Source organism: Aspergillus tanneri (assembly GCF_003426965.1).
Source record: "Aspergillus tanneri strain NIH1004 chromosome Unknown AapTan_7_pilon_pilon_pilon, whole genome shotgun sequence".
Classification (NCBI taxonomy): domain Eukaryota; kingdom Fungi; phylum Ascomycota; class Eurotiomycetes; order Eurotiales; family Aspergillaceae; genus Aspergillus; species Aspergillus tanneri.
The window spans coordinates 907,297-927,790 of NW_022984634.1; the positions used below are offsets into that span (position 1 = coordinate 907,297).

A 20,494-nucleotide genomic window follows, 5' to 3' on the forward strand; every position below is an offset into this window, starting at 1 on the left:
GGGATTGGGGCCCGATCGATCTCTGCTGGGTAGAAGAGAAAGAAAGGGGAAGGGCGAACCACAGTTCGCAAACAACGTAGGCCTCAGAAAAACAGGGAGGTCACTTGTGCAGTTGCCAATCAATGTAAAGACAGTGTAGTGCTATTCTGGCTGACAAAAAAGGGCGGTTGAAGGGGAGCTGAGAGAATGGAAGAGGAGGTTGTTTTGGGAGAGCGCAGCATGAGGAAGAAAAAGCAGGTGATCCAATCCAGAGTTTCCGCCACCGCGTCGCGTGTTCACCCAAGTTACTACCTACTTTACTCACCACCGGGCCTGTTCTACAACGCAACGCACACTGTCGTTCTGTTGGAATTTATGGCGTGGATCGACAATGGACATGGGCTCTGATTTTGGTTTTCGGTGTCAGAGACTCCCCGATCATATCTGATCTTTCACGTCGACAATGGCTGCTTTACGGTCCCTTGGCCTTCACGAACCCTGCGCCGTGCCTTTCCTCGTCGCAGAAAAGCTCCTGCCTCCTGAACCATCAGAGGACCTCTATACCTGGACAACGAGTGTTGAAGATGGTCCAGATGGCCCAATGGAGGATGAGCTCGTTTGGACCAAGAGCTGCGTGGTCTGGTCTCGAGCGGGGGTGGTCAGACGAGTATTCCGGTTAGAGCTCGAAAAAGAGGAAATTAGACATGCTCTCTTGACAGATTTCTCCGTCCAAAGAATTAAAAAAGCCGAAGACAAAGCCTCCCAAGGTGTGAGTGGAGGAGGGCATCCTCGTACGAGCGACAACACTGGCAGTAGCTGCAGCTCGCATGGCCTACATTCAAATGGCGAGTCGAAGGTTGTAGCTTCTGGAGTGACTTTGAGAGCCCGTGGACGCAGCACCCAAGGTAGCTGCACTAGTGAGCCAAGCAATACGGTTTCTCGAGCGTTGGTGGTAGTGCTCAAGTCTCAGGCGCATATATTCTTCCTGGCTGGGACAAGCCATGTGATTCCTCTGCCGTTTGAGGTGGACTCGGTTTTCGCAACACCCCGAGGCCTTTTATTTCAACGGAAAGTACATGAGGAAGATGCCAGCAAAGAAATCGGCTTCTATCCAATGGCACCTCCTAATTCGTTCGTGTCCTCTCTACCTACTACCGTGGACTTTCGCGCATCCCAGTCTCTGGAAATCCCCTCGGGGAAAACAAAACGAGCCTCCTTGACAATATCCTCTGCACAAAGTACCGGCCTGAAGTCGCGGGATCCTAAACAGACCGATCTTCCTAGAGTCTTCTCCCTTATGGACCCGCATTCTGAAATGGGACTTGTGGTGACGAACCAGACCTCCCGTTGGCTCCAAGCCAGTAGCCTTAACAGCAGACCTTCTGGACTAGATACACTAGACCCAGCGGATGAGATAGTGTATGTTTCTCCGAAGGACGAACTGGCGCACTCTAGCCGAAACCTGGTTCATGGCCCATTGATCATTGTGATAACTGTCAATATTAATACTGGGTTGTACACCATTTGGACGGCGCGATATAGGGACGAAGAAACAGATCCATCCTCTAGAAAGAAAAGGAGGCGAGAAACAGGGGGTACTCGATCTAAAAGACGTAGTTCTCACTTTGGGATGGCAACTGGAGCGACAACACCTAGTGCGCGCCCATCTGCTGCCAGGGAGAGCTTGGGCACGAGGGGGGACAATTGGAACACATCAAACTTGTCGCACTCCCAATATTCAACCGAGGGCAAAGTGGATGAGGAGGATCTCGCCTCTAAATTAGGACAGGAGTTCGATGACATTGGAGTTCCTTTGAAAACTTCGAGAAGAGTGAGCTCCTTGCTTTCTAGAGCCGATCTAGCGACCGGCCAAGACCGAATTACCTTTTCAGATCTTGCTACAGGGAGTCAGACGAGCTCTATTGCCCATGGAGGCATGCGACAATCAGTAGGTGCCGGTAGCACCAGGGGAAGTTTTGGTTTCAATCCTCGAGGCTCTCTACCCCCCGGGAATGGATCTGTGTATAGCACGGCAAGCAGCTTTGTGGATGCCCCTGTTGATAAGCTTCTTCAGGAACTAAATGGCGAAAGTCTGTTTGAGAGCTTCGAGAATATGGGTCTGAAGGAATCTGCCTCAGGTCTCCCAGAGGAAGTCTTGCTTTCTAAAGTTGAGAGCTTTTCTTCTCGATTCTCCGGCCCCTTCCCGTCATCGATGAAATCAACATTGCCCCGGAGACTGAAAATCATTACCATGTGCCCTCTTGAAGCTGGGAATGAGCCTAATGGGAACTCAGCGGCTGTGTTGGCTATCTGCGTTGTGGACCAAGACGCAAAGTCGATGACCGTTGTCAATTTGCGGGCAGACGGGGTTACGCACCCAAAGAAAGAGGCGGTCTTTTCTAAGAAGTCGAAGAAAGGGCGGAACCCTGAGGAGTCTTCGCTGTTGGTGCAGGCCTCTGGAATCCAGCACTTTCCCGGTATACAAGATGCCTGTAAAATCACCGATGGAGAAGTTTCGTGGATTGTGACCTTGAGCACGGCGGATAATGGCCAACACGAGCTACATTTACAAACTCCCTGGACCAGCCCGATACATATTGAGATACCTAAGAAACTGGCGCTTTACGAGACCTATGGTATATCCTGCTCTGTGACCCGTCCCAGGGAAAGTGGCATGAATCGGATCGTGACAGATTCGTCGATCATAATTACTGGGCTTGACCATTCAACTTCTCAGGGGAAATTCGACGTGATTGACCATACAGGACGAAAGCATAGACTCCAGATCTGGATGGAGCCTCATAACGAGCTCGTGAAGACCATCTTCAAAGTCTTCCGGTTCATTTTGCCTGACTCGGAAAGAGCTGGGGATGGGATCTTGGCTGGATGGTGGGAAACTGTGAAATGGCTTCGCAGAAGAGAGACAAACGAAAGAGAGATTGAATGGACAGCGCTAGTCATGGTTCTGTTTGCAATGGCGGTACCTTTCATTAACGACGAACAAGCACGCGCGCCTACAAAGCAAACCCGAAGGAAAAAGGGATTGTTGAGGTCAAGTAGCGGAAGCTATGTAGACCTGGAGAGTTGGGAGTCGATGTTAGATCAAGAAACCGGTTCGGCTGGTGCTGTGGCTCCTTGGATGACCAATAGCTCTTGGGGCTGGATTGTCGAGCAAGATGCCGAAGAGTATGGTGGTGTGCACCCTGGAAAAACGAGCTCAAACGCCGGACAGCAAAGCCCGAGCCGATCGACCTGTCGTAAAAACATGTATTTGCTCCGATGTGTGGCTTTGACTCGGGAATTTTTGCAGACCCCCGAGGGCGTCGCGGTTGTAGGCCCGGAAGGCCATCTCCCAACGGCGCTTTCTTATAGCCAAAGCCTACGGCGCACTGCCTTATGTACCATATTGGTGGGTTTGCATCTTCTGCGAGAAGAACAGAAGCTCTCGGTGTGCGACAGCGAACTGTCACACAAATCCTTGGGCCTCCTTGCCCCCGTATTAGCCCAGATCGGTGGGTGGCTAGGATGGAAATCCTGGACATGGGCGGAGAGCTCTTATTTTGGTATGGAGATGTCGAGTATGGATCGCTGGGAGTTTGAGGATACGCGAATCTCGATGCTAGATGTACCGCCGGAGCCTTTCACGCCCCCTTCAATCTTCTCCTACGTGGAGAGCACGTGGCGCCAGCACTCGTCACGTCTTTTTACGCTTCTCAGTCTGGTGACCGCATCGGATCGCGTCTCTAGGAAAGGACGCCTGTGGCAAGAATGCTTTATCCTCACCCCGAGGACTTTAGCATTGGACGGTTTCCTCTCGGAGGTCCATAACCTGTCGACAGCATTGGATCGTATAAGACTTCTTTATCGCTGGGGCTTCACTAGAAGTATTGTTGAAACTTTGCCCGAGGGAGTTGGGGCCCCGTTGTGCGAACTCATTATGCAATCACAGATGCATGCTTCAACGACGTGGAACTCGACGCTTTTGGAGCTCATTGATCGGGAAGATCTGAGCATCTCGATACATACTGGCATCCCGAGCCACCCACCGGCACAATGGCAGCCCTCTCTCACGCACGATGCGGTACGCGATTTCCACCAGATTGGAAGCTCGGCGTTGGATATCGAGCCGATCAATTCATTCGAGGCGTCAGCCGAAGCGGATAGGTTCTCTGTGACGAAACTAATTTTCCGCGAGGACAAGCGTTTCCTAGATGCTTTTAGATTGTTGAACCAGTCCAAAGCTCCCGTGGCAGAGTGTATCCCTGAACCCGACTGGACCGATTCGGATCTGCTTGAGGCACAGAAAGAAGTGGTGCAGCTTGTGACGCTACGGACCTTGTCCATTCCTACAGGTCGGGCCATGTTGGCGTTCAGTGGGCGACTGCCTCTGTTGACGGAGAAGCTCCCGATCCCTTCGTTTTCTTTGCAATGCGTTATGAAGCCATCGAATGTGACCATCAGCGCCGAACGGGCCTCGTTTAGCGAAGAGAAAGTGTGTTGGGCTTTTTTCCACAACGGTGTCTCTACCGGGCTCGCGATTTCGAAAGATAGTAGAGGAATTGACACATCATGGATTCTCTTTAACAAGCCCGTCGACCTTACCAATCGACATGCCGGATTTTTGCTAGGACTAGGTCTTAATGGACACCTCAAATCATTAGCCAAATGGGTTGCCTTTAAGTATTTGACACCCAAGCATACGATGACGTCCATCGGACTACTGCTCGGATTGTCAGCGTCGTACCTTGGGACCATGGACACATTGATTACTCGCCTATTATCAGTGCATGTTACGAGGATGCTCCCTCTTGGTGCCGCAGAGCTCAATCTCTCCCCACTAACGCAGACCGCAGGAATCATGGGAATCGGCCTGCTCTATTGCAATTCCCAGCATCGGAGAATGAGTGAAGTAATGTTATCTGAGATCGAAAACGTGGAACAGGAAGAGAGCTCCACGTCGCATGAAGATCTGCGTGACGAAGGGTACCGCGTAGCCGCTGGGTTTGCTCTTGGGTTCATCAACTTGGGCAAGGGTAAAGACCTTCGAGGGATGCGAGACATGCATATAGTGGAAAGACTGTTGGCCGTTGCGGTTGGGACCAAAAACGTCGATTTGGCGCATATCCTAGACCGGGCTACTGCTGGCGCGACGATTGCTCTGGCAATCATATTTATGAAGACAAATGATGCGATTCTAGCACAAAAGATCGATATTCCAGATACAACGGTACGCTTTGACTACGTTCGACCGGACCTGTTCCTCCTTCGAACTCTTGCGCGGCACGTTATTATGTGGGACAGTATAGAACCCAGCGATGAATGGTTTATTCAAAGTCTGCCAAAAGTTTACCGCCGCCGATATCGCTTGACGGGCGTCCGTCGACTGAAGAGCGATGACATGCCTTTCTTCAACATTGTCGCCGGTCTTTGTTTCACCCTGGGTCTCCGCTATGCCGGTTCCGCACAGACGTCGGTGCGAGACCTTCTCCTGTCGTACCTAGATCAGTTCATCCGCATCTGCAGACTCCCCGTCGTCAACTACGACGGTAAACTTGCGCGGAATTCGGTACGGCACTGTCAAGATGTAGTCGCACTCTCCGCAGCGACCGTGATGGCGGGAACGGGGGACCTGATGTTGTTCCGACGCCTGCGTTCTCTACATGGCCGGGTGGATAGCGAGACGCCGTACGGAAGCCACATGGCTGCGCACATGGCAGTTGGGCTGCTATTCTTGGGCGGAGGCAGCTACACGCTGGGGACCTCAGATCTGGCGATTGCCTCGCTCATCTGCTCTTTGTACCCTATCTTTCCGACGACGGTGCTTGATAATAAATGCCACCTTCAGGCGTTCCGCCATTTCTGGGTTCTCGCTGCCGAGCCTCGATGCCTGGTTCCTCGAGACATCGATTCCCGACGACCCATCTCCATGCCTATCACCGTGATCAGTTCAAGTGGTGAGAGCCGGAAGACTACCGCACCATGTCTCCTACCTGATCTTAAGACGATTGTAAGGGTGGAGGCCAACAGTGCCGACTACTGGCCTCTGGTCCTCGACTTTGTACAGAATCCGGCCCTGCGTGAGAAGTTCAAGCTGGGCGACCAGTCCATCTACCTCCGACGGAAGACGACCTACAACCCGACCGGCTCGTCAGTGTTTGTCTCGACTCTATCTGGACATAGCGAAGCGCAGGACGTGCTTCCGTCGTCCGCATCCGTATATAACCAAGGCAAGGGGCTGCCACCAGATTGGTGGCCGAATGTCACTACGCTGCTCTCGCCGGCCGCCATTCACCGCATGCACCTGTCCCTTTCACAGAGCGTTTGGGAATGGGTTTTCAATCTGAAATCTTTAGAAGGACTAGATGTGCGTGAGAAGGCTCTAGTGCTCCCTACGTCATTCCCAGCACGCGATCGCGCCTCCAGCCTCAGCGCCCTGTCATATGCTCCGTGGTTGCGGCAGTCTGCCGTGGATAGTAGGTTAGTGATCGAAAGTACGGTGCACAATGTGATCCAAGCCACGCTGGGTCGTGGGGCGGATCCGGATGAAATCCGTGATCGGATCTGGCAGCTTCGACTCCTGTTCGGCTGGATGGACGGCGGATCCGATGTACAAGCGCAAGGGGCGAAGAAAGAGACGACCGAGCCAGTGACTACCGGGTCGTCAGATGGGCTATGGCTACGACGAGAGTTTCTGGAGGAGACTCGTTGGAAGATCTGGGGGATTCAGGTCGGAGACCATGAGTGATGCCGTTGCGAATCTATACGATGCATGGGAATATGATTAGGTACGGGATTGATGACTTTGAAGGATTTCGTCATGTGGTTCATTGATGTATGCATCTACTTAGCATTTTTAGAGAGGAGTTTTCAAAGTTGAAGGAACTGATCATTGGGCCATCTCATTCGTTACAATTCTATAATCGAAGGATCGAGTATCCCATACGCCGTATTCCCATGCGAGTTTCAAATCCACTTTTATAGGCTGAACATGACAATCCCGGCTATTAATTGTGCCAGGATGGAAACAAAAATATACCTAAAGGCTACTGAGATCGAACTTCTCCCTCTTTCAGAACCCCCCGATCTCCACCACCACCCGTCTGCCAAAGCCAGACTCCTTCCACGGCCCACGCCGACGCACTTGCATGGCGGCCGATGCCAGTGTTCGCTGCAGATGACCCCTGACTCGTTCTCGACTCATTTTCTGTCCGGAAGGAGTGTCCTGATGACGCTCCGTCCGCCTCAGCCAGCATACCAGCCATCACACGCTCGTGTTCGATGACAGACCACAATCCCTCGACCAGCGCGCTGCCACGATCTCCGAACTGCCCCTTTCCCAGACGGAAGAGAATGCGACCCAGGACTTGCCAGGCGATACAGCGCTGGGCGGGGAACGAGGACCGGCTGAGAATGGCCAGTTCGGGGATCGTATAACCGGCGGCATGCGGGTCGTTGCCGTGGTGGTGGAGGCCTAAGGTGGTTGGGAGAGAAAGGGAGGTCTTTGGAGACAGGATGGTTCCAACGAGGGAAAACCGAAGAGCAGATGGATGTGCGGCTTGGGCGTCGCTGGAGGGGTGATAGGGGGAGGAAGCGTCAGGGGCTTCATTCTCGGTGGAGGCAGGTTGGAGCCAAGAGAGAGCGGACGGATCATGAGAAATATTCGGGAAGTAATGTGCTTGAAGGTCGGAAAGGAATGAAGGAGACGAGGGGTCCAGGTTGGGCATGGGAGACGATTGCGACGGCGGAGTTGGGAAGTGGACGGTCCCGCAGGTGGGAAACTCGGCCGCAGGTTGGAGATCTTCAGGGACTTGTGTCGGGGGGAAATCGTCTTGTTGGCTTGAATTTGACTTGTCTTGAATGTCGGAGGGATTGAATCCAGTGACGGTTGACTGTGAGTCTGGTTCATGGTGAGGAGTTGCCTTAGTTGGAGGTCCGTTCAGCGAAGATAAGGTTGACGACGGGCCCGGGCGGGGGATAGAAGTAGATATCTCGTCTTCCGAGTCGATGTGAGCCCTTCGGAGGAACCTCTCCAACAGTGACGAGTCCATGGAAGCTATCAACTCATCGCGTTCCGCTTGGATCTGGGCCGCGGACATGGATGCTAAATGACGACTGTTTTCTTCTCCGATCGTGGATTTCTCATCGGCGGGGCTAGATGCGCTCGTTGAGGTTTTCGCAGCCGCGGAGGAGGCTTCTCGTCGTTGTTTAAACGCCGACTGTTTGGCGCGACGGCGGTGGGCAGGGAATCCAGTAGAGGGAGGTTTCGGCGGCGTGGGGGCAACGGTAGTCGATCGTTCGCGGATCTCGCCGATCATCCCGGGAAAGGATATGGAGGAAGGGTCAGGAGGAGGATCGAGGGTCGAAGAAGGATGGTCATTGTCGGAGTCGAGATCCAGCACAAAACGTTGGCCACGACATGCCATGGTTTGGGGGGGAGGGGGGCAGTAAAACGTAAAGTGTTGTGGCGATGTTGAAGTGACCCAAATTGGACGAAGATGAAGCTATCCATGGACTGACTTGATGCTGGTCTTGGCGCATTATATAAGCGGACAGTCAGCGTGCGGCTCAAAACCTAAAATAAATGTACACTAGTCCTGAAGGGGCAGAGCAGCATCACCTGATGATGCTTCCCGATTGGGGAACGGCGGATCATCTGATCCGACCTTTTTGATATCAAGAAATCGCCGGGACCAAGAGAGGAGGAAAGAATTACGGGATTCATGCTGAGAGTATAGAAGCAAGGCTCATCAGAACCCATCTGTATGCCCCTGTAGATTGCTCGATCTACTTCGATCCACCCGGAAGGTGACAAAAAAGACTGGAGACGCAAAGAATCACCATTTGGCGACCGATCCAGCACTTGATAGTCGATTGACCTTAATTCTGGTCTCAATCCAGCCCTTCCCGTCTCCTCCTTTCCTCCTCCTTTTTTCCGGTTTGTTCTTTCTTTCGTTCTTCTTTCCCCCTTCGACCTCTCATCATTATCATCAGCCATCAATTTCTACCCCCATTCTTCGTTTCTTTTGTTCTTTCTGTGGGTGGGATTGATTTCTCCGATCATTAGAATCCTCACAAGGAAATATAAATAAATAAAAAAAAAATATCAAAAAATCCAAAAAATCCACATCAAAACGATCGCCAGTCTCCATCCATTCGGTTCCACCTCAACCGGCCAACTTCCAACTGTCATCATCATCCCATCTCGATGCTTTTACCTTAATCGTTCCATTTCATCATGTCCCCCGGGCCGTCCGTCTGGCCGGCTCAGGACGAACTTCAGTCGCGTTCCCCCGTTGATTCCCAACCCAGAGAATCTCGTCCTCGACGGTCGCGTCGCAAGAAGGACGAGGAGGCCGATCCCGACCGAAAGGACTCCAAATCCTCCAAATCCTCCAAAACCAAGGAGAAAGACCGGGAGAAGAGCAAAGACAAGGATAGTAATATCAAGGAAATCGACAAGGAGAAAGACGTCGACCAGAAAGAGGCCAAACGGGGCAATCGTCGCCCGCGGGACAAATCCGTCTCGACGCCGAACCATTCTGCGAGCAATTCTTCTTCGGCTCCTTCTCGCAAGAAGCCCAAACTGGAAGAGACGCCGCCAGAACCTCCCTCGATTGCTGCATCGACTACTGCTGCTGCTGCTACGCCAGCGCCCAGCACTCCGGCGGCCAGTCCTCCAGCTCCAGCTGCCCCGGCTGCCTCGTCCTCCATTCATCCTCATCCTACCCAGTCGCACCTGCAACAACCGCCTCGCCCTCCTTTGCACTCGTCCTCTTCGCTGTCTCCATCATCCCATCCTGCACCGCCTCCTCCGGCCCCCGTCCAGTCCTACCCTACAATGGCCCCTGTAGGTCCTCCTCCGCGTCCTCAATCTCAGCCTCCACCCCCGCCCCCAGCAAGGACGAGCGGCCAGAACTTCGATCCCATTCGATCGGCCTTTGATACGGCATCCCCGGCTCCAGCTCTGGTGTCTACCCCGGTTCCCGGTGCTTCTTCTACCTTCAGTCCTCCGGCACACCCGCCCTCGCCGCGTCCCCCGTTCCGCGCCAGTGCATCTCCGGCCATTGCCAGCATCATCGATCCTCCCACAAACTCCTCGCCGCCTGTCTATGCTCCCCGACGCTATGTCTCACCCAGTCACGGCGCCTCGGCCTATTCGCTCTCCCCTGGTACGACCCCGGCAATAGCTCCCACACCGCCGCCGCCGCCGCAGCAGCAGCAGCAAGTCCCTCAACCCCGGCCGGTATCACCCTACGCTCACCGATCGCCATACGCACCTCCCCCACAGCCACAGCCGCTATCTCACGAATCCCCATCAGCTGGTCCATCTCCCAAGATCCAACCTGGACCGCCGCTACCACCTCCGATGTCTGAACCTGTGGTGCCGATCGCGTCGAACGCCAACAAGCGGGCGCTGTCCCCGGAACCAACGCCGATGGATGTCGACGCAGAACCGTCGGCACCAGCCACCGCACCTGCCAAAGCTCCGAAGAAGGATCCCAAGGCCCCTCCCTCGGCCCCACCATCGAACGCGACGTCGCCAAAGCCACCTCGTGCGGCGAAGGAGGCTCCTCCCCCGTTACCCCAAGGTTCTGGCTTGATATCCAATGCACTGTTTGGTGTCGGTGATGGGTCTTCCACGGGCGAGTCCGCTTCCCGGCGTACTCCTAACATCATCCTCCATATCCCGTTACAGGGAAATGGCGACCGGATTGTCAATTTCGCTCGCCTGGCCGAGGAGCAGTATGGGTTTGCGGCACTCCATCCTCGTCTTGCTGCCCACAAGGAACGCCTGGCTCGTGTGGCGGCCGCTGGCGCTGCGTTGGAGCGGAACGACAAGTCTGGACGAGGGCTCTCTGCCGGAGAGAGTGCAGACGAAGATCTAAGCCTTGAAATGGATCGTGATAGTGATCTCGATGGGGAAGGCACGATGGCCGCTTCCGCTGCTCGAACGAATGGCCCGGAGGCCACGGAGGGGAAAAAGAAGCGTCGCAAGAAGAAGATGGAAGAATATGATCGAGACGACCCATTTGTGGATGACAGCGAATTGGCCTGGCAGGAACAGGCTGCCGCCAGCAAGGATGGGTTCTTCGTATACAGTGGGCCTCTGGTGCCAGAGGGGGAAAAGGTCCAGGTAGAACGGTGGGTGCTTCCTAAATTTGTATCCGGCCATCTTTCTCCACGAGTTAGTACTAACGCCCGCTTCCAGCGCCGACGGTACCATCAAACGCGGCCGTGGTCGCGGACGCGGTGGTCGGGGTCGAGGCCCGCCATCCGCTCAGCATCAAGTGCCACTGGCGGCCGCAGTTCCAATATCCCAGGAAACAGGCCTCCCGCTTCGAGGTCCTGGGTCGCGAGGAGGCAATCCGCGTCGTCCGCGGACAAAGGCGGCCCGTCAGCAAGCGGACCATGACAAGCCGGGTGGAACATCGGCGACAACGCAAGGACGGGGTGGTGGTGTCGCTGGTCGCGGAGGGTCGACGAGCAGCCGAGGAGGAAAGACACCGTCGTCTATGCTCGAGCTGGCTCCGCGACCCAATCTTGCCTCTTCCCCGACGGGGTCAGCTCCCGAATTGACAACGAAATAGTATCTTGTTATCTTTCTACATCGGTTTTCTTTATATGGGTTCTCATGGGTTTTCCCCATATCTCGTATGCTCTATTTTTTATTTTTTATTATTTTTTTGTGCTTTGTCGTTGGCGTCACTGGAACTGGGTACAGAGGGACGATGCAAGGGCTTTCTTTCCTGTAGAATGGTTGATCGAATCTTGTATGGCTGTGACTACAGTACACACGGGATTAGATTCGATTCCTTCGATGTGCACCGTGCTGTGATGTTCTTATTATACTTGTCTCCTATTTTCCCTCCGTTGCTCCTTAGCTGTTTACTCGTGTGGTCAAGCATGGTGTTCCGTCGTTTCCTCCATGCATGCATGATGTGGTGTGGTGCCTATTTCTACCTTCTTTCGAGCGTCGGATATTAATACGACAGTCCATACTATAACTTCGTCAACCCAAGATGATTACAGAAGCATATGACATGGGAGGAGGGGGTCTGTTTATTGTGAACTTTGCATCGATAAGACCTGTCCAAAAGGAACAAATATGTAATGAGACAAATGGAAAATAGATGCAAGAGTTCCAGCCTCGACATCCAACTCAAAATACTTCCGCCAAAGGAAGACAGCCGCTATTGAACAGACACAACCAGGATTACAGATTGGGGATAGTAAAACGTAAACTGTACGAGACAAAAAAGAAAAGAGGAACCCAGCAGGTAAGAAAGTGAGGAAATAAAAAAGTGAAGAAGAATAGAAAGGAAAGAATGAATGGAAAGAAAAGAAAGACAATGAATGAATACGCCTTGCCGATGCAAAATCATCCGGAACACGGTCAAGCAAGAAGTGGTCAGTGAGATACTCCATCATCTAATGGAATTGAAATCAACATATCAGGCAATAGAGAAGGGTGTGCGGGGAAAAGAAAGAAAAGAGGACCGGATGAGTGGACAGGCACAAAACAAAAGAATAACGGCTGGTGACATGCAAATTCAATAGCAGGTCAATATGAAAATGCCAAATGCAGGTCTTGGGTGCAACATAAGCTATAGATCACTTGGGACCTCGTGAGAACGCAGCATGATATCACAGACGAAGTTACTTCAGGATGAATTCCACTTATACGGCCCCAGTCATATGGTCACCGCGTATCGGATTGGGCAGACGTTGCCGCGATCCAGCTCCTGGCGCGGGAACTGGTGGTGGAGGGCCACTCGGTGGTGGAGCGGCACGCACGGGGAGTGTCGAGGACTGGAGGGGCATTCGAGACTTCGAATTGTGAGAGCTGGCCGATCGAGAGGCCATGGGCGGCCGGAATGGTGAGTCCACGGCAGACACAGGGTCCTCGGGGTGCGCCCGCGAAGGACGACGACCAGAGCGATATCCGTCTTCCTTGGTTTCCAAGGATAAATGCTCCAGAGACAGCGGGGGAGAACGGGTTGATCGGACGGGTTGCGGAGATGGGTTCGAGGGGTACTGGACGTGGCGCGAATGGGACGAGGGAGTCTCACGGGACACGTTCACGGTGGTTTCTCCGGAGGTGGGAGGGTATTGCGGGGTGCGAGACGGGTTGGCAGTCGTCGGTTTCTGTGCCGGACTGGGATGCGAGGGATCTTCCCTGAGGGACTTTGGCGGGGGAGGAGCCAGATAGGATTTCCGATTGTGTCGCTCCATCATGCTGATGGCCCATTCTTGGAGATCGACGGGTGTACGTTTAGCCGCTTGCAGGAAAGCGTCCTTGTCCTATATCCTAGAGTTAGCAGACGAGAACGGAGTATACGCAAGAGAACCCGGGGAACCGCACATATAATTCCCGAGGCGTCGGCCGCTCTTCCGGTTTCTTAAGCAAGCACTTTGCGGCAAATTCATGGAGGATCGGAGGGAAGGCGTCACTCTTGGGCAGTTTGGGGGCGGGCTCGTGAACGATCTGCTGCAAGAGATCCAAAATACCCATCGGTCCAGCACTAGCCCGGTCCCCAGCAGACGAGTCGGACGCATCGAAGGGAAACCGGCCCACGGCCAATTCCATTACCGTCAATCCTACACTCCAGACATCCGATCGCACGGTATACGCGCCGCCTTGAATCCGCTCCGGGGCCATGTATGTCGAGGTTCCGACGAACGTATCGGCTATCGAATTCACCGTCTCGGTGGCCACGCCAAAGTCGCAGAGCTTGATATTACCTCGCGAGTTGACTAGGATGTTAGACGGCTTGATATCGCGATGCATGATGCGGTGGGCCTCGTAGAGATACACCAGACCGGCAAGAACCGACTCGGTGATCTTGCCCAGCACATCAACCCGCACCGGGCCAAAGTCTTTGGAGATACGATCCAGAGAGCTGGTCGAGAAAAAGCGTTAGAATTCGTGCGCATGGGCTTTATGTTCGCTTCGGCTTACCCGCAGTCCATATATTCCATGCAGAGCACGATGTCTCTCGCCTCGTTCTGGAACGCTCCGTAGAAAGTCACGATGTTCGGGGAGTTGCAGTCGTGTCCGACCTGCAACTCCCGTAAGATTTGCTTGCGCACCTTCTCCTTAGCATCGACGCGGATAATCTACAAACGAGGTTAGTGACTATGCTCCCTTCTCAGGGTGAGAACCCATCCGAGAGCGTCGGCCATACCTTCCTAGCCATTACGACCTTGGTCGATGCATGCATGACCTTCGAGACGGTACCGCCATTTCCCGCGCCCAATTCCTTGAGGGTGACCAAGTCTTCACTGCGAAGGTCTAATCGGAACTCCAAGCCGATTTCCAGTGTGTCCGTCCGGTTGCTGTCGGTATTGCCAATGCCGCCGGGGATCTGGGCATCTCCGTCGGAAGGGTTCTCCGCCGGTTTGGGGGTCGAACTCAAGGCAAGGCCCTTGACATTTTTGCGTTTCAGCGTACGAGCTTTGAATTGATCGGCCATGGCTGTAGGACGAAGTGACTGCTGGGGTGTTTTCCCGATGGAGTAGGGATGAAAGATGGAGAGAGTGGGGAGGAAGTGTTAAAGGGGGGGGGGGAGTGCAGACACGTTCGAGTCCCCTGAAGTCACCGAGAGACTCGGATAGTTCGTCGTTCGATGGGATGAGGATACGGATAAACTTGTTGTTGAGACCAACAGGAAGAGTTGATTGATTGGGCGCTGAAAGAGACAGCGTCAAGGTGGGGGAAAGGAGGGGGAGAATCCCCAAGTGGTGTTGGGAAGCAGGAGAGGGTCAGGGAAAACACCTAAATTGCAGTCGATCTGTCTGAGAGAGGGAGGAAAGAAGGAAAGGTGAGAGATGACAGCTGGAGAGGAGGGAAAAGGGGAAGAAAGGCCACTTCTTGGGATGAAGCTGTCCGTGGGGTGGTGGAGAGATTCGTCTCGGGCGGAGCAACGGCGGCCAGTCCAGACAAGCGCTCGTTTCACTGAGAAATGGTCTGGTCTAGGGAAAGGAAGAGCGTGAGAACCAACAGATGACAGATCTCTATCCTGGTGATATCCATAGCTCAATCTGATTTATATAAAGAATAGGAATAAATAATCCCAGTCGCTGTTCCCTTAAGACAGTTGTTCCCCATTCTGTCCCCCTTGTAAGATCTTTTCTTTCTTTTTTATTTTTTTATTTTTTTATTTTTTTATTTTTTTTTTTGAAATTCTAGAACCTGTCATGCCTGTCAGTCCAGACCCCACCGAAACCTTCTCTTGCTTCACTTGTTTCGTCTTTTTGCCTATTCTCCATTAACCTCGACTTGAAGGCCGAAGCAGTATACAGATCACATGATCCATATTTGGTGCACGTGACATGATATTTCAGCCACGCTTCCCGGGCGGTGAAGCTTGGTGCGCCACAGTCTCTTTGGCCTCAGCTAAGTCTCTCCCAATCTCGTCTCAAAAGCCTCTGTTGTGCATCCTTCCCTGCCCCAATCCTCCTCTTTCTCTTGCTCCGATCCTAACCCGTGGACACTTTCTGGTACCTCTGGTGCCGTGACCTGTGGTGGATTTGGTGGCTATTTTCTTCTGAATCAGTCCCCACTCTCTTCTTTCCTGGCTCGGCTTCAGCCATTCTCCTCCCTGTATCCCCAAACTTTCCCCCCGAAAACACAAGATGAGCACCCGCGATCTGATCGAGGGGGAGGCGATGCTGGACGAGGAGGAAAATGAGGAGGAACTGGTAGATGACTACGAGGGCGAAACTCGTGAAGGGGCTAGACCGGCAAATCACTACGACTCGAGCGAAGAGGACGAGGATGAGGATGATGATGAAGAGGCAGCTCGCGCAGTAAGTTACATAGTGCCCCGAGACGCCAGATAATTAGTGTTGACTCATACGCTCCCTTTTCATTAGGTACAAGAAGGCTTTATTGTCGACGAAGATGAAGAGCTCGAAGAACGCGCAGAACGGCGGAGGGAGAAGAGGAAGCGTCGGCGGGAAGAACGTGAGCGTGAGGATGAGCATCTGGATGAAGAAGATTTGGAGCTCATCGGGGAACTTGACCCGGCGCGTACGCCCTCAGCGGCGGCAGAAGTAAGTCCAGTCTCGCGATCTTATGCGTCCAGTTCCCCCATCCTGCGTGTATCTTCTTTTGCGTCGTGTTGTCCTGAAGAAAGCGAGGTGATTAATTTTATTTGGTTCTCCGGTAGTCCAAATTCAAGCGCTTGAAGCGTGGCCACAAAGATCGTGATCTTCGTCAACCGTCTCAGGGCATCGATGACATATTCAACTCTGACGATGAAGAGGAACCTGTAGGCGACTATGGCAGACCGGGTCATCGGAGAGCCATGCACGATGAGATGGATGATTTCATCATCGAAGATGTGTTCTCGGACGATGAGGCTCAGCGGGAGCAAGAGGACCCAGAGATTGCCCGTCCCAAGACTTTCTTGTCCAATCTGGGAACCACTGATGCAACGGGCTTAGATGAGAATGCCCTTGAAGATATGCGCGCCGCATTTGGTGATGGTGATGACTACTATTTTGCTCTAGCATTGGAAGACCAGGAGCAGGAACAAGAGGTGGACGAAGATAAGCACTTGGATCTCAAGGATGTCTTTGAGCCGTCGCAACTGGCGGAGAAGATGTTGACCGAGGAAGACAACCAAATCCGTCTGTTGGACGAACCCGAACGGCATCAAATTGCCCGCAAGCCCTACCGCGATGTGGTCCTGACTGAGGAGCAATTTCGCGAGGAGGCAGCTTGGATCTCGAACCTCATGCTTCTCAAGAAGCGCATTGAACCCGAGCTGCGGGAACCATTCCAACGCTCGGTCGCCAAGGTCCTGGAATTCCTCGTGACGGACGATTGGGAGGTTCCCTTCATCTTCCAACACCGCAAAGACTACATGATCCACGCCGTCAAGGTTCCTGCGGAAGGGGTCGGTTACAATGACGACGCATCCCAATATACGACTAAGGCCGAAAAACTTCTGAACATGACAGATCTCTGGGATATCTTCGACCATGACCTCAAATTTAAGGCGCTCGTCGATAAACGGAACACAATCCAGAAGGCTTACGACAACTTGCAGAGTCTTTTCAACGTGAACGACCCGGTGGTGGAAGAGATGCTCCCGGCCGCCGTGACCATGGAGGAGCTTCAGGATGTACAAGACTATATTCATTTTCAATATGCGTCCCAGCTACGGGATATGACTCTGACCAACGGTGACGCCAATGGCGAAACGCAGCGACGGAAGGCATCGAGCAAGACCTTTTTTGAGCGAGTGCGGAACGGCAAGGCCTACGCACTGGTGCGCGCATTTGGCATTTCAGCGGATGCATTTGCTCAGAACGCCCTGAAGGAGGGCCGTCGTCAGTATACAGAAGATCCTGCAGACCGACCGGACGAGATGGCCGATCTACTTGTGGACAATGACTTCTCCAATTCGTCACATGTGTTGAAGGCGGCCAAGACGATGTTCGCTGAGGAAATCGTGGTGAGCCCTAAGATGCGCAAGGTAATCCGACAGGCCTATTACATGAATGGTGCGGTGGACTGCTTCCGGACTGAGAAGGGTCTGCGGAGGATCGATGAGCATCATCCGTATTACGAATTTAAATATTTGCGGAACCAGCAGCTCAGCGACATCGCCCGGCGGCCAGAGCTGTATCTCCGCATGCTCAAGGCTGAAGAGGAGGGTCTAGTAGAAGTGAAGGTCCGCTTCGAGAACTTCGACCATTTCCGCCAACGCCTCTATCCCGATATCGAGTCCGACAATTACAGCGAGATCGCCGATGCGTGGAACCGCACGCGCCGGGACGTCTTGGACATGGCCCTGAGTAAGCTGGAGCGATTGATCAACCGCAGCGTGAAGGAGAATATCCGCCAGGAATGTGAAAATCACGTGGCGAAGGAATGCCGGGAGGCGTTCTCTCAACGGCTGGATCAGGCCCCGTACAAGCCCAAGGGCATGGTGCTGGGAACTGTTCCTCGCGTGCTCGCTCTGTCGACGGGCTCGGGCATTGTCGGCCGGGATCCCATCCACTGGGCCTACGTGGAAGAGGATGGCCGCGTGCTGGAGAACGGGAAATTCGTCGACCTGTCGATCGGCGACTCAGACCGCAACATCCCCGACGGCAAAGACGTTGCAGCATTGGAGGAATTGGTGAGTCGGCGCCGACCGGACGTAATCGGCGTATCCGGAATGTCTCCCGAGACTCGTCGGCTCTACAAACTCCTGATCGATGTGGTCGACAAGAAAGACCTCCGTAGTGCTCCATACACCGATGAGCGGGATGATGAGATCCGTGATCGCTTGGAGGTGATCACTGTCAATGACGAGGTCGCGCGGCTCTATCAGCACAGTGAGCGGGCCAAGAAGGATCATCCGAGCTTTGCCCCCTTGTCGCATTACTGCGTGGCGCTGGCCAAGTACCTGCAGAGCCCCCTGAAGGAATATGCATCCCTCGGTCGGGATATTGTGTCCATTCAGTTCAAGTCGGGACAGCAGCTGGTCAGCCAGGAGCTGCTACTGAAGCAACTCGAGACGGCGTTGGTAGACATGGTGAACCTGGTCGGGGTGGATGTCAACGAGGCCGTCACCGATCCCGCGACGGCCAATCTCCTGCCTTACGTCTGTGGGCTTGGCCCGCGTAAGGCCGCCCATCTGCTCAAGATTGTGAACATGAACGGCGGCGTGGTGAACAATCGGGTGGAGCTGCTCGGGGTGAACGCGCAGTACCCGGCCATGGGGGTGAAGGTGTGGAACAACTGCGCCAGCTTCCTGTATGTCGACTTTGAGAACGCCGATCCGGATGCCGACCCGCTCGATAACACTCGGGTGCACCCAGAAGACTACGACATTGCGCGCAAGATGGCGGCCGATGCGCTCGAGCTGGACGAGGAGGATATCAAGGCGGAGACGGACGAGAACGGACCGGGCGCGATCGTGCGGAAGCTGTTCCGGGAAGAAGCGCAGGATCGGGTGAACGACCTCATCCTGGAGGAGTACGCAGAGCAGCTAGAGAAGAACCTGAACCAGCGGAAGCGCGCGACGCTAGAGACGATCCGCGCAGAGCTGCAGCAACCATACGAGGAGCTGCGGAAGCAGTATGTCTTCCTCAGCACGGACGATATCTTCACCATGCTCACGGGCGAGACGGCAGAGACGCTGGTGGAGGGGATGGTGGTGCCCATCTCCATCAAGCGCGTGACGGACGACCACATCGACGGCAAGCTGGATTGCGGCATGGACGCGCTGGTGCCCGAGTCGGAGCTGACGGATCGATACGACATCCCGGTGCGGGCGCTGTACGCGCCGCACCAGACGGTGCCAGCCAAGATCTTGTTCCTGAACCGGAAGAGCTTCACCTGTAACGTCTCGCTGCGCGAGGAGCAGGTCAGCCGACCGATGGGCAAGATGTCGGATCGGTTGCAGGGCGAGTGGGACAGCCGACAGGAGCAACAGGACCGCGAGCTGCAGCAGGAGAAGACGCAGAGCGGCGGACGCACGATGCGCGTCATCAAGCATCCGCTGTTCCGGCCGTTCAACTCGACGCAGGCGGAGGAATTCCTGGGATCGCAGAGTCGGGGTGACGTGGTGATCCGGCCGTCGTCCAAGGGACCGGACCATCTGGCGGTGACGTGGAAGGTGGCCGATGGGGTGTTCCAGCATATCGACGTGCTGGAGCTTGATAAGGAGAACGAATTCTCGGTGGGACGCACGCTGAAGGTGGGAGGACGCTACACGTACAGTGACCTGGACGACTTGATCTTTAACCATGTCAAAGCGATGGCCAAGAAGGTGGACGAGATTATGCTGCATGAGAAGTACCAGGAAGGCAGCAGGGATGCCACCTGTAAGTTTCCCTCCTTCTTTCTTCGAATGATCGCTGACTGACATCGCAGACTCGTGGTTGGAAACCTACACCAAGGCGAATCCCAAACGGTCGGCGTATTCGTTCTGCATCGACCCGAAGCATGCGGGATACTTCTTCCTCTGCTTTAAGGCCGGAGAGAATGCGCAACTGCACAGCTGGCCGGTCAAGATCATCCCCCAGGGCTACGAACTGCAGCGCAATCCCTATCCGGACATGCGGGCGTTGTGTAATGGATTTAAGTTGATGTTTACCAACATGCAGGCTGGAAAACGGAGATAGATTATGGACTCGGATGGATTGGGGATTGATGGATGGATTTACCGATGGTTCTGGTCTTCTTCTGTCCTGTACTATTTATTTTATTTTTATTATATTGTTCAAGGGAATTGATCATTTCATTTATTTTATTTTTTAGTTAACTATCTTGATTATTTACATAAGCCGAGGACCATGTGAGTTTCAGCCTCGTCTTCCGCTCTCTCCGCATTCTTTCTGTTACACTTCGTCTCTTCTCTTCTCTCCTTCTCTTTCGCTAGGGATTTATTCTTTCAGGAATCACCCTCTTCTCCCCACTTGTCCCTCCCTCTCTCACTTCCCTCGCGTCCAGCCCCCTTCCACCGTCATTCGGCGCGTCGGGCCACGCATCATCGTCACCCTTCCACCGTCA

The 20,494-nt window shown here is 53.9% G+C and overlaps 5 protein-coding genes across 5 annotated transcripts; 3 read left to right on the plus strand and 2 right to left on the minus strand.

Moving 5' to 3' along the window:
• Nucleotides 1-442: 442 nt before the first annotated feature.
• On the plus strand, nt 443-6,724 carry APC1 (anaphase promoting complex subunit 1; the record flags this gene model as incomplete). The annotated part of the gene is made up of 1 exon (XM_033571523.1): nt 443-6,724. One exon carries the CDS (start codon nt 443-445, stop codon nt 6,722-6,724), a length of 6,282 nt encoding a protein of 2,093 aa, XP_033424838.1.
• Nucleotides 6,725-7,022: 298 nt separating this feature from the next.
• RPAP1 (RPAP1 family protein) lies at nt 7,023-8,402 on the minus strand (the record flags this gene model as incomplete). Its single annotated transcript, XM_033571524.1, has 1 exon — nt 7,023-8,402. One exon carries the CDS (start codon nt 8,400-8,402, stop codon nt 7,023-7,025), a length of 1,380 nt encoding a protein of 459 aa, XP_033424839.1.
• Nucleotides 8,403-9,214: 812 nt separating this feature from the next.
• On the plus strand, nt 9,215-11,567 carry ATNIH1004_006898 (uncharacterized protein; the record flags this gene model as incomplete). The annotated part of the gene is made up of 2 exons (XM_033571525.1): nt 9,215-11,121; nt 11,189-11,567. The coding sequence occupies 2 exons, from the start codon at nt 9,215-9,217 to the stop codon at nt 11,565-11,567; spliced, it is 2,286 nt and encodes a 761-aa protein (XP_033424840.1).
• A 1,090-nt stretch (nt 11,568-12,657) lies between these two features.
• On the minus strand, nt 12,658-14,453 carry ste7 (MAP kinase kinase Ste7; the record flags this gene model as incomplete). The annotated part of the gene is made up of 4 exons (XM_033571526.1): nt 12,658-13,281; nt 13,343-13,880; nt 13,940-14,097; nt 14,166-14,453. The coding sequence occupies 4 exons, from the start codon at nt 14,451-14,453 to the stop codon at nt 12,658-12,660; spliced, it is 1,608 nt and encodes a 535-aa protein (XP_033424841.1).
• Nucleotides 14,454-15,615: 1,162 nt separating this feature from the next.
• spt6 (chromatin-remodeling histone chaperone SPT6) lies at nt 15,616-20,106 on the plus strand (the record flags this gene model as incomplete). The annotated part of the gene is made up of 4 exons (XM_033571527.1): nt 15,616-15,789; nt 15,856-16,035; nt 16,152-19,806; nt 19,856-20,106. The coding sequence occupies 4 exons, from the start codon at nt 15,616-15,618 to the stop codon at nt 20,104-20,106; spliced, it is 4,260 nt and encodes a 1,419-aa protein (XP_033424842.1).
• Nucleotides 20,107-20,494: the final 388 nt, after the last annotated feature.